The sequence below is a fragment of the Herpailurus yagouaroundi genome, unplaced genomic scaffold, assembly GCF_014898765.1.
Source record: "Herpailurus yagouaroundi ecotype Mexico unplaced genomic scaffold, PumYag 219, whole genome shotgun sequence".
Taxonomy (NCBI): domain Eukaryota; kingdom Metazoa; phylum Chordata; class Mammalia; order Carnivora; family Felidae; genus Herpailurus; species Herpailurus yagouaroundi.
The window spans coordinates 476850-489734 of NW_024412450.1; the positions used below are offsets into that span (position 1 = coordinate 476850).

Here is a 12885-nt window from a genome sequence, read left to right on the forward strand (position 1 = left end):
TCCCTTCTGTCTTGGTGGAGCTACAGAGAAGAAAAGCCAGAAAAGGAAGAGAATTCAGACAAGAGTGAGGGCTATCATGGCAGTGGAGAAACGAAGAACACTGGGAGAGTCCTGAACAAGAACTACCAGGAAAGTGGCTGATGAAGCGGAAATTAAAGATAGTAGTAGGTACTTACTAAGCCTCGGATGTGGAGGAAAAAGGGGAAAGGGAAGGGAGGGAGATGTAGCGCAGATGCTCCTAAAGCAGAGAGGGAAGGACCTGATCAAAGGCGGGGTTGGATTGGGTGAGGCCATTGGCTCCTCCGAGATGAGCACAGAGGAGGAAGAAAACATCATGGGACAATTAGCTTGAAGCCTGGGGTGGGGGGACACTTGCTCATCTCAGGGAAATGGGGCTAAATCTTAGTGAAAATGGAAAGGTCTTAAAGGTTAAGAGAAGTGAAATTTTTCATAAAGCTTTTGAGGTCCGAACCAAGCTCTACCAGACACGTTTTGTGACCATTCTAACTGCAAAACAGGAATATATTGTGCCTGTCAGACGTTTAACTTCAGTGAACAGAAACTGACTCAGCATCTCCCCACCACTACCCCTGCCCAGCCACACACACACACACTTACACACTTTCTTTCCCACTTTTCCCCCCACTACTACCTCTCCTTTCCTTCTACCATTTAGGGCCATAATGTGTACCCATTGTCAATATTTGTCAAAAATAGGCACTTTGATGTGAATGTTTTAAACTACTTAAATGGTATTGTGAATATTCTCTCACTCAGCATAACGTTTTAGGAGCTATCTGCACACATCTACTCCTTTACCTACAGCTGCCACATACTATCTGTAACGTACATCTATGGCCTGTCAGCTTCCCCAGAGATGGTCACCCAGCTGCTTCCAGGTCCCCGTCAGCAGGGACACTGCTGCACGGAACAGCCTCTACGTGCCCCCTGTGCGAGCACTTCTTTGGGACAAACACCTAGGAACAGAACTCCGAGTCGTAGCGTGTGTTTTACTAAAGTTAGCTCAGTATTGCCGACTTGACTTCTGAGAAGAACACCCCACCTGTACTCGGCTCAGTAGAGGGTTCACACCCTTCCAGCATTTGTCATTACTCAGTTCTCAAACCGAAGGATCCAGGCTCTTGGTCTCTTGTTCTACCATCCTTAGTGTGCTGGTTTCTGACCGAGGACCATGACGGTCCCTGCAGCTCGAGTACAGAAAGGAGGTAGGAGGGCATCTTTCCCCTTGTTTGTTCCTGGCACCACGAAAGGAGAGGTCTCCCCCCGCCCTCCCCCGTTCCTCACGGGCAGAAATGGACTTCTGTGACCACCTCTGGCTATAAGAGAAGCTGGGGACGGGGGGTACCAAGGAAAGGGGAATGCATTACTTACTATGCCTGGCTTAGACCAATTCATGCCTTTACCTGGACGCACTGCTGCCCCCAGAACGGGGTCTCTGACTGGCTAAAGGGAAGAGGGCAAGGGGCATTGGCAGGAAAGTCCCCGACTCTGCCACTGTCATGAAGCAGGTAATTAGGGAAGCTTTCTCTGGGTGTCACAGGTCAAGGTGAACTAGACAGAGGTATGCATCAAGAACTTGGTTTGGAGAATCCAGGATGAACTGATAGGAGAGGTCAAGAGAGTTTGGTTGACAAGACCGTTTTCCAGGCACATCTTTAGAAGTTTCCAACTTAGATATTTTTTTCTTCTACTCATTCAGGAAGCATTTTATCACTTGTATTCAGAGGCCTGTGTCACAGAGACCCCCACCTGCAGTGGGTCATGTGAGGGCACAGCGGAGCAGACAGAACCACAGTGCAGCGGGACATGTGCCTGTGCTGTGGGTATGGAGAGGCACCCGGCCGAGACCTGGGATGCTGGAGGAGGCGTCCCAGAGCACTGACCTCTGAAACAAGACTCGGGCACCAGGCAGGAATTTGCTAGATGCAGAGGAGATGGAGAGAAAGCAGACAGAGAAGTGAATGTGCCTGTGCCCAGACAGGGTTGGAGAAGACTGGGAGGAGTTACAGGATCCATGGAAGGCAGACCGTCTCAATGAGCAGGTTTCTACCTGAGAAATGGTCCTCTTTGGAGTAGGAAATAAGGCTCTGTTTGCGGATACCTAGATGTGGAGTGTGGGGAAAGGGGATAAAGGGGCAAGAGGGAAGGAGCGGCAGTGTCCCTCGTGGGATATCTGCGGCCCTGCTCGCTCTGGGGTGTGGATGGAGAAGAACCAGCCAGGGTCTCCACTGGGTGAAGTTTTGCTGGTCTGGGGCTAGAGGAGGGACACCGCAGCAGGGGGTTGATGAGCCTGGCCTGAGAGGGGCTGCTGTGATGGATCATGAGGTCCACAAGTAGGGAGGTGAGGTCCACAAGTAGGGAGGGAAGGGAGGAGTTGGTGAGATGCGAGGGTAGCGATTGAGCATGACAACAGGGCCGAGGAGGGTCCCTGCAGTTGAGAGTATTTGGGAACCCTAGGATGGGTGGTGTGTTGAATGGGCCAGACAAGCACACTGGAGACACCTCAGATGATAAAGGCTTTAAGGAAATGAGTCAATACATGTAGTGTGAATTCTATTCCCTTCACTGCTTTTTGCCCTTCAGTCTTTTAGAACTAGACTGTTTAATGTCCTGTTGGTTTCATCTTGGTAACTTTAGCTTGCTTCCTTGTAACCCCATAAAAATCAGTTCAAAGGCAGGAAGTTTGAGTTTCTCCCCAGAGCAGAGTGTCCACCAGATGAATGTAGATCCTTCCGTGTTCAGAAATCCTGTGAGAGGTGTGAAGAAGCCCAGTAAATAACCTCCTTCTTGGTCCAGGTTTAGAGTCAATTGATAGAGCTACAGGAGTAAAAGGATTCTGGAAACCCTCAGCTTCGTTACTGACGGAAGCTCAACTGGACAGGGAAGCCCTGAAGCAGAGGACTCGGCCCATCTCCCACTGTAGAGGCTGGGGTGATTCAACTTGGGCCCAAAGGAACATGGGATGTTTGCCACTCGCTCCTGAAGATGGGGGAGGCACTGCCCTCAGCTGCCCAGTTCCTTGTTTCAGACTCAACAGCTACTGGGAGGGAGGCCCCCAGTGTTAGGTCTGGCCAAAGTCCTAGGAGTGAGAAGGGGGTAGTCTTTGCAGAAGAATACTTAGGTGTCACCAGATTCATGATGTCATGGTGAGGAAGACTAAGGATTTTTATAATATGGTAATTTTTTCATTTCCAGAGATTGTATGCTCCAGCCACCTGGTACCTCAATCTGTACTGACAGGACAGTTGTACATATGAACACCCTGAAGGACCGTCACCCAGGTGACTTGTGGGCCCGAATGCACATCTCCTCCTTGGAATATGCTGCAGGAGACATTACCCGAAAAGGGAGAAAAAAGGACAAAGCTCGAGTGAGTGAACTGCTCCAAGGCCTTGCATTTTCTGGTGACTCAGATGTAGAAGAAGAGAACAAGCCTGAGGCCCACCCTGCTCCAAAAAGGCTAAAGATATCAAACGTCCCAGAGAAGAATTGGACCAAAAGAGATCTTAAACCCAACTTTCCAAGCTGGTCAGCACTGGATTCTGGACTTTTGAATCTCAAAAGTGAAAAGTTGAACCCAGTAGAACTCTTTGAATTATTTTTTGATGACGAAACATTCAGCTTGATTGTCAATGAAACCAATAATTATGCATCTCAGAAAAATGTCAACTTGGAAGTCACAGTTCAGGAAATAAGGTGTCTGTTTGGGATCTTGCTTTTGAGTGGATTTGTGAGGCGTCCCAGAAGGGGAATGTATTGGGAAATCTCGGATACCGATCAGAACCTAGTCAAGGATGCAATTAGAAGGGACAGATTTGAATTGATTTTCTCATACCTACATTTTGCAGATAACAACCACCTAGATCAAAAAGATAAGTTTACAAAGTTGAGGCCTCTCATAAAGCAAATGAATAGAAATTTCCTCCTCTATGCTCCCCTTGAAGAACACTATTATTTTGATAAGACAATGTGTGAATGCTTTGATAGTGACCAATTCCTGAATGGGAAACCTATTAGAATTGGCTATAAAATTTGGTGTGGCACAACCACACAGGGTTATCTGGTTTGGTTTGAGCCCCATCAAGAAGAATCATCTGTGATGGTGGATAAGGATCTTAACCTTGGTTTAGGTGGAAATCTAGTGATGCATTTTGCTGATGTCCTTTTAGAGAGAGGCCAATATCCCTATCACCTGTGTTTTGATAGCTTCTTTACAAGTGTCAAATTGGTTTCAGCCTTGAAGAAGAAAGGCGTGAGGGCAACAGGAACAATTCGTGAGAACAGGACTGAAAAATGTCCCCTTATGAATGTAGAACATATGAAAAAAATGAAGAAGGGGTATTTCGATTTCCAAGTCGAAGAAAAGGAGGAGATAATTTTGTGTCGTTGGCATGGAGATGGCATCATCAGTCTGTGCTCCAATGCCGTAGGCATAGAACCGGCCAGTGAGCTAAGTTGTTGTGCCGATGATGAGGAGATCCATCAGATAGCTCAACCGTCTATAGTGAAATTGTATGATGAATGCAAGGAAGGTGTAGCTAAAATGGATGAAATCATTTCCAAATACAGGGTGAGAATAAGAAGCAAAAAATGGTACTCAATTTTAGTGAGCTACATAATTGATGTAGCCATGAACAATGCATGGCAGCTACACAGAGCCTGTAACCCAGATACCTCTCTAGACCTCTTGGATTTTCGGAGATATGTTGCACATTTCTACTTGGAGAACAATGCTAATCTATCAGATTAAGGCAGATAAAATGCGCATAATGCTAGTATTAACAAGATAAAATCACAGGTATATATCAGATTGTACCCTTCCAAAGCAAACCTGATGTAATGAAATTAACATTTTAAAAAGTCGTATCTATGACCTATGTAAAGTTTCAAAGAAGTAATTTAAAAAATTGTATTGACTGAGTGCTACACCTTTTTCTATGACTAATTTTGGTGTGAAACATGTGGGAAATAACTTGGATTAATTTGTGCATTGAAAGAAGGAAATTGTGTCTCTTTAATTCTTTGTGGAGGTTTTATTTTTGTTGTTTTTTTTTTTTAATTCAGGCAATGCCATAATATCCAAAGACTGATGCTGAATCTACAATTGAAAAATTAAGGCGGGACTCATGATGTACAGATGATCTTAAAACCTTAGGTGATAAGAGGCTGAAGACCTCAGCTTTAGTATAAAACTGGATCAGATGGTGCATAGGAGAGAAGGGCCAGGCAAGCATGCTGAAGAAGAGTGCTACAGAGGAAAAACTGGAAGTGAAGCAGTGCCTTTGAAAACTGAGAAAAATGATGAAATATGAAGCAAATCAGGTAACAACAGCACCATCAGGAAAAGAAGTTAGGAGTAAAGCTGACATAAAGCCCCTGTGAAATCAGTTGGGGAAAACATATGTGCCAATAAACTGGACAACTTAGAAGAGATGGACAAATTCCTAGAAACCTAGCCTCCCGAAGCAAAAGAATAGAAAATTTGAACAGACCAGTCACCAGAAATGAAATTGAATAAGTAATCAAAAAACTCCCAGAAAACAAAAGTCCAGGGCCACACAACTTCACAGGAAAGTTCTTCACAGGAAAATTCTACCAGACATTTAAAGAAGAATGAATACCCACTCTTCCCAAAATATTCCAAAAATAGAATAGGAAGAAAACTTCCAAATTAATTTTATGAGGCCAGCATTACCCTGATGCCAAAACCAGATAAAGACACCACCAAAAAAAAAAAAAAAAAAAAAAAAGAACTAAGGGCCAATATCTGATGAACACAGACACAAAAATCCTCAAGAAAATATTAGCAAACTGAATCCAACAGATTTTAAAAAATCATACACTACTATCAAGCAGGATTAATTCCCAGGATGCAAGTGTGGTTAAGTATTCACAAAACAATGTGATACATCACAATAAAAGAAAGGATAAAAACCAGGTGACCGTTTCAATAGATGTAGAAAAAGCATTTGACAAAGTACATTGGCTGATTCATGATAACCCTCTGCAAAGCAGGTCTAGAGGGAATATATCAGCATAATTAAGGCCTTATATGAAAAATCCATAGCCAACATAATGTGAAAAACAGAGCTTTTCTCCTCAGATCAGGAGCAAGACAAGGAGGTCTGCTATCACCCCTTTTATTCAAAATAGCACTGAGAAGTCCTAGCCAGAACAACTAGATGACATAAATAAGAGGTATCCATGGTATCCATATTGGTAAGGAATTAGTAAAACACTCACTGTTTGCACAGGACATGACACTATGTATCGAAAACCCTAAAGACTCCACCAAAACCTACTAGAACTGATAATATGTAAGGAAGCAATATACAAAAATCAATACACAGAAATCTGCATTTCTATACACTTACAATGAGCTAGCAGAAAGAAATAGTCCTATTTACAGTTGCACCAAAAATAATACGTACGTAGGTAACAAATTTAACCAAGGAAGTGAACGACCTGTACTCTGCAATTTATAGAACATTGATGAAAGAAATTGAAGACTACACAAATGGAAGATATTCCATGCTCATGGGTTGGAAGAACAAATACTGTTAAAACATCTATAAATATCCAAAGCAATCTATAGATTTCATGCAATCCTTACCAAAATATGAATAGCATTTTCCAGAACTAGAAAAAAAACCCAAGATTTTCTAAATAAAAGACCTCAAATAGCTAAAGCAATCTAAGGAATCTACTCCTGAAATCACTGTTGTGATATATGCTAAGTTGGATATAAATTTTTTTTTAATTAAAAAAATTAAATTTTATTTTGGGGATGCCTGGCTGGCTTAGGTTGATAGAGCGTATTGCTCTTGATCTTGGGGTATAGATGTTACTTAAAATATTTTTAAAGGTTTTCTTAGTGCAGAACCCAATGTGGGGCTTGATCCCACAACTGTGGAGTCCTAACCTGAGCCTAAATCAAGAGTAGGGTACTTGGGGTGCCTGGGTGGCTCAGTCAGTTGAGCATCCGACTTCAGCTCAGGTCATGATCTCATGGTTTGTGAGTTCAGGCCCCGCATCTGGCTCTGCTGACAGCTCAGAGCCTGGAGCCTGCTTTGGATTCTGTGTCTCCCTCTCTCTCTGCCCCCCCCCCCCCACATGTGCTCTGTCTCTGCCTCTCAAAAAATAAAATTAAAAAAAAATTTTTTTAAAGATTAGGGTACTCAACCAGCTGAGCCACCCAGGTGTCCCATGATTTTATTTTAAAGTAACCTCTACACCCAATGTGGAGCTCAAACTCACAATCAAGAGCCATATACTCTACCAACTGAGCCAGCCAGGTGCCCCTGGAGGACCATACACAAAAATAAACTCAAAAATGGATTAAAGACCTAAACGTGAGACCTAACACCCTAAAAATCTTAAAGGAGCACACAGGCAGTAATTTCTCGGACACTGACCATAGCAGCATTGTTCTCCAGAGCAAGGGAAATAAAAGCAAAAACAAACTATTGGGACTACATCAAAATTAAAAGCTTCGGCACAGCAAAGAAAACAAAACTTAAAGGCAACCTACTAAATTGGAGAAGATATTTGCAAATGACCTATCCAAAATATATAAAGAACTTCTACAACTCAAGACCAACAAAACAAATACTCTAATAAGCAGAAGACCAAAACAAACACCATGAAACAGAAACCGAAGGCATGAACAGGCATTTCTCCAAAAAAGACATCGAGATGGTCAACAGTAACATGAAAAGAGGCTCAACATCACTCACCATCAGGGAAATGCAAATCAAAAGTACAATGGGGTATCACCTAACACCTTTCAAAATGGTTAAAATTAACAAGAAATTAACACAAAAAATAAGTGTCCTTGCCGAAGTGGAGAAAAAGGAACCCTCTTGCACTGTTGCTGGGAATGCAAGTTGGTGCAGCCATTATGAAAAACAAGCACAGTGGTTCCTCAAAATATTAAAAACAGAATTGCCCTATGATTCAAGGATTGCACTATGGGGTATTTACCCCTCAAATACAAGAACACTAACTGAAAGGGATAGGTGTTAAAATACAGATTGTTACAAGAAGAAAGGACACTATATAATCATAATCACCAAAACAGAGAAGCTAGTAACAAACATAAAGGAAGTAGCCATAGTAATATACTAATAGGGGACTTTATTACTCCCTATACACGAATGGATCATCCAAACAGAACATCAAGGAAAAAGTGGCTTTGAACGACACATTGGATCAGATGGATCTAACAAATACATTTACAACATTCCATCCTAAAACAGCAGAATGCACTTATTCTCAAGTGCACCCAGAACACTATTCGAAATAGATCACAAATTTCAACAAATTCAAATAGACCAAAGTCATACTATGCATTTCCTGCACCCCCATCACAATGCTGAGGAACTAGAAATCAACCATGAAAAAAATCTGGAAAGAACACCTATAAAAGAAGGTTAAATAACATGCTACTAAACAATGAATGGGTCACACAAGCAATCATGGAGGAAATTTTTTTTAAAAGCATGGAAACAAATGAAAATAAAAACATTTAGGACAAAAATCTTTGAAATGCACAAGCGGTTTGTTTATAGCAATGCAAGCCTACAACAAAAAGTAAAATCTCAAAAACCATTTAACCTTACACTAAGGGAGCCAGAAGAAGAAAAAAAAAAAAAAAGCCAATTCCAACATCAGTAGAAGAAAGGGAAGAAAGATTACAGCAGGGGCACCTAGGTGGGTCAGTGGGCTAGGCATCTGACTCGATCTCAGCTCAGGGACTGATCTCAGGGTTGTGAGTTCAGGCCCTGTGTTGGGCTCTGCACTGAACATGAAGACTACTTAAGAAAAAAAAATTAAAACTATAAAAAAAAACAAAACAGATCAATGAAACCAGGAGATGGTTTCTTTGAAATGATCAACAAAAATCGATAAGCCTTAAACCAGACTCCTAAAATGACTCAAACACAATCGGAAAAAAGATAGCTGACACCCGATACCACAGTAATACAAAGGATTAAGAGAATATGATGAAAAATTACATGCCAAGTTGGACAACCTAGAAGAAATGCATGAACTCCTAAAAACATGTAACATCCCAAAGCTGTATCAAGAAGAAATAGAAAATTTGAACAGAATGATTACAAACTCAAATTTCATTGCTGGTAATCAGCTCCCAAGAAAAAAAAGTCAAGGGCCTCATGGTTTCACAGGTGAATTCTACCAAACATTTAAAGAAGCGTTAACACCTACTCTTCCAAACAATTGCAAAAAAAAAAAAAAAAAAAAAAAAAAAAAAAAAAAAAAAAAAAAAGAGGAAGGAAAGCTTCCAAATTCATTCTATGAGGCCAGCATTACCCAGATACCAAAACAGACAAAGGCACCACTAACCAAAAAAGAAAAACTACAGGCCAATATCTCAGATGAGCACAGACACAAAAATCTTCAAAATATTAGCAAATTTGATTCCAAGAATATATTTTACAATGTATGCATCACAATGAAGTGGGATTTATCCCTCAGATGCAAATGTGGTTTGACATTTGCAAATCAACATGCTACCTCACATCAACAAGACAAAGGGTAAAAACCATATGACCCATTTCAATAGATGAAGAAGCATTTGGCAAAGTACGACATCCATAGTGTAAACCCTCAACAAAGAAGGTTTAGAGGGAACATACCTCAACATAATAGAGGCTATATATGAAAAAGCCACAGCTAACATCAAACTCAACGGTGGGGGGGGGGGGGAAGCTTTTCTCCTCAGATCAGAAACAAGACAAAGATGCCCACTCTCACCACTTTTTTCACCATAGCATTCAAAGTCCTAGCGGCAGCAATCAGACCAGAAAAAGAAATAAAAGGCATCCAAATTGGTAAGGAAAAAGGAAAACTTTCACTATTTGCAGATGACATGACACTACATGGAGTAAATCCTAAAGACACCACCAGAAAACTAGAACTGATAGATGAATTCAGTAAGGTTGCAGAAAACAAAAATCAATACACTTATAATGAAGTAGCAGTAGAAGGAAATTAGAACAACCCTATTTACAATTACACCAAAAACAATCAAATACCTGGGAACAAACTTAACCAAGGAGGTAAAAGAGCTGTACTTTGAAAACTATAAGAACACTGGTGAAATAAACTGACAATGACACAAACAAACAGTCCATGCTCCCCAGAAGCCTGGGCAGCTCAGTTAAGCACCAGCTCAGGTCATGATCTCATGGCTTGTGGGTTGGAGCCCCACATCTGGCACTGGACCGCTGGGATCCTGGATCCTGCTTCTGATGCTGTGTCTCCCTCCCTCTCTGCCCCTCCCCTGCTTGCACACACGTGTTCTCTCAAAAATAAATAAAACATGAGCGTTCCTGGAGCGGGAGAACAATTACTCTTAAAAGATCTATATTACCCAGTGCAATATACCGACTTAATGCAACCACTATGAAAACACCAACAGCATTTTTCACGGAACCAGAACAAATAATCCTAAAATTTGTATAGGAACCACAGAAGACCCCATATAGCCAAAACGTTGAAAAAACAAACCTGGAGGTGTCACGATCCCAGATTTCAAGCTATTCTCCCTAACTGTACTAATTGAAACAGTATGGTGCCGGCACAAAAACAGACATATAAAGCACTGGAACAGAATAGAGATCCAGGAAAGAAATCCAAAATTATATGGTCAATTAAACTTCGACAAAGGAGGCAAAAATATACAATGGAAAAAAGTCTCCTCACAAATGGTGTTGGGACTGGACAGCTCCATGCAAAAGAATAAAACCAGACGACCTTTGTTCACCACAGATGAAAATATGCCCCCAAGATAAATTAAGGACGTAAATATATGATCTGAAACCATAAGAATCCTAGGTTAAGAGCATAGGCAGTAATTTCTCAACCTTGGTGGCAGCAAAATATTTCTCGATGTGTCTACCGAGACAAGGGAAACTAAAGCAAAAATAAACTACTGGGAGCACGTGCTGCTCCTGTGCAGCAAAGGAAACCATCTAAGAGACAAAACAATGAATGGAAGAGATTTACAAACGACATATCCCGTAAAGGGTCAGTATCCAAAACACAAAGCGGGAAGCATGGGTGCGTAGGCATAATAAAGTACACTTTTACCATCATCGTTTAATTGAAGGAGATCACATACCGAAGTGCGTGATAAAGGAGGTGTGTTCTATAAAGCAGGGAGGACGCCCGAGCGCAGTGACCACGCACATGTACGTCTGGTAGGTGCACACACACACACACACACACACACACACAGAATATTACACCGTGTAAACATACGCCGCCACATGTAAGTAGCAGCACTCACAGACATGGGCTGGGACGCCCTCGAGGAAAACCTCAAGCGGTAGACGCGAACGGCAAGCGCGCCGGCACATGCGCGGGGAGCCGCTCGTCACTCTCGGCCATGCGCGAGTCCGGCCGGCGATGTCGTCCCCAGCAGCGACCACGGGACACGACCTCCACGCCAGCCCACGGGGAGCAGCCCGCAACGCGCGCCCTCCGCTCTAGGAGGGCCGTAGGGACGAAAGTCCGGCCCGGCCGCCTGAGGGGGTTAGCGCTCCTCCCAGACACGGCTCGGAGCCCAGGGAGGCACCGCGTCATGCCCACGCGGCCCGCGGGCGCGCACCCTAGCGCTCCGTGCCGTCACCCCGGGGCCGAGGCCCGCGCTCACCCGGCCGCGGCGGGGCTACCACCGAGGCTCCGGACCCCCTCCCGGCGCACGCCCGGCCACCTCCGCTGCCGCTCTAGGCTGCTCGGAGGCTGTGTCCGCTCTTTGGCCTCCTCGCGGGCGGCCAGTGGAGGAGGAAGAAGTGCCCCACTCCCCACTCCCCCAAAGCGGGCCTCCCGTAGGAAGCCAGGCTGGCCCCAGCCTTCCAGTTCCCGGCCCCGTCCCACTTCTCACCTGCCGCAGGAATGGGTTTCTCACCTGTTGCCTCGCCTCCTGAGATGCGCCCTCCCCCCGCCTTCAGCCCTTCCACAGCGGCGCAGAGACGGGAGGAGCTCGTCCGCGGGCACACAGCTGCAGACTAACGAACACCTGCGCTGTGCTGACAAACTAGCGTACTTCTCTGCGCCTGCCGCCGGACCCCAGCGCCCCCCAGTCCCCACCTGCCCCGCCCGCCCCCTCCCCGCCCCCACCCATCTTCTCCCCGTCCCCTACCCGCCGCTCGCCGGCCGTCGGACCTGTCCCCCCCGCTCAGCGCCGCGTTCTCCCGTGCGCGCGAAGGCTGCGGGCTCCGGACGCTGCGAGTCTCCCGGCAATGACGCCGATACCTGTGTGTGAGGCACCACCTACTCCTTCTAGGTGAGGAAGGAAAAAGCGACTTTCCAGGTGCACAAAGCTTCCGGGCACTTACTAGGAGGCACTAGATGGGGGCGTCAGTCAGCCTCAAATATGAACCTCGATCAAGTACAACATGAGGCCGACGCGGGGCTCCGTTGACGCAGTTATAAAGGCCCGTGGTGAATGCCCACGGCCGCCCCTTCTGCGGGAAGGTGAGGATCATTACACAAACCCAATGGAAAGCTATCTTCATTCCTTCCCTCAGGGCCTTTGCTCCACCTCATCCCTTTGCTGGGAGGCCTACCCTCTTCCCACATTGTACCGAGGGCCTCCCTCACCTCCCACGGTAAAGGAAATTTTCAGCTTCTCGTGTTTGCGGGCCCTGCTCCTGGACTCCCAGGGAAGCTATACTTTAACATTTGCCAAAGGCAGAACACCTGGGCAAAACCTCAAAGCAGGGGCTCTCTTTCTGCCCTGAACACACATTGTACCTCTGCCTGGTTAAAGTTACCAAAAAGCATTCTGAACACAAAAGAAAAAGGAATCACCATCCCCGGGTGCAGTAAGTTTAA

At 44.5% G+C, this 12885-nt stretch overlaps 1 protein-coding gene and 1 long non-coding RNA gene across 5 annotated transcripts in view; one reads left to right on the plus strand and one right to left on the minus strand.

The window, feature by feature from the left end:
* Window positions 1-5707, plus strand: part of LOC121018328 (piggyBac transposable element-derived protein 1-like) — a 29874-nt gene extending 24167 nt beyond the window's left edge. For 3 of the 4 annotated variants that reach the window (XR_005785135.1, XR_005785137.1, XR_005785136.1), the window contains exons 5-6: window positions 3217-4857; window positions 4900-5039. Coding sequence is in view for 1 of the 4 variants with exons in the window: in XM_040457051.1 (XP_040312985.1) it covers window positions 5086-5137 (52 nt within the window). In the remaining 3 variants the exon portion in view is untranslated. Of the gene's footprint in view, window positions 1-3216; window positions 4858-4899; window positions 5040-5085 lie in introns of those variants that run through there. The other variant, XM_040457051.1, reaches the window with a different exon arrangement.
* LOC121018352 (uncharacterized) overlaps window positions 1-11728 on the minus strand; it is a 35162-nt gene extending 23434 nt beyond the window's left edge. Inside the window, exon 1 of the long non-coding RNA XR_005785157.1 lies at window positions 11336-11728. This is a non-coding gene — a long non-coding RNA (uncharacterized LOC121018352). The remainder of the gene's footprint in view (window positions 1-11335) is intronic.
* Between the last annotated feature and the right edge of the window lie 1157 nt (window positions 11729-12885).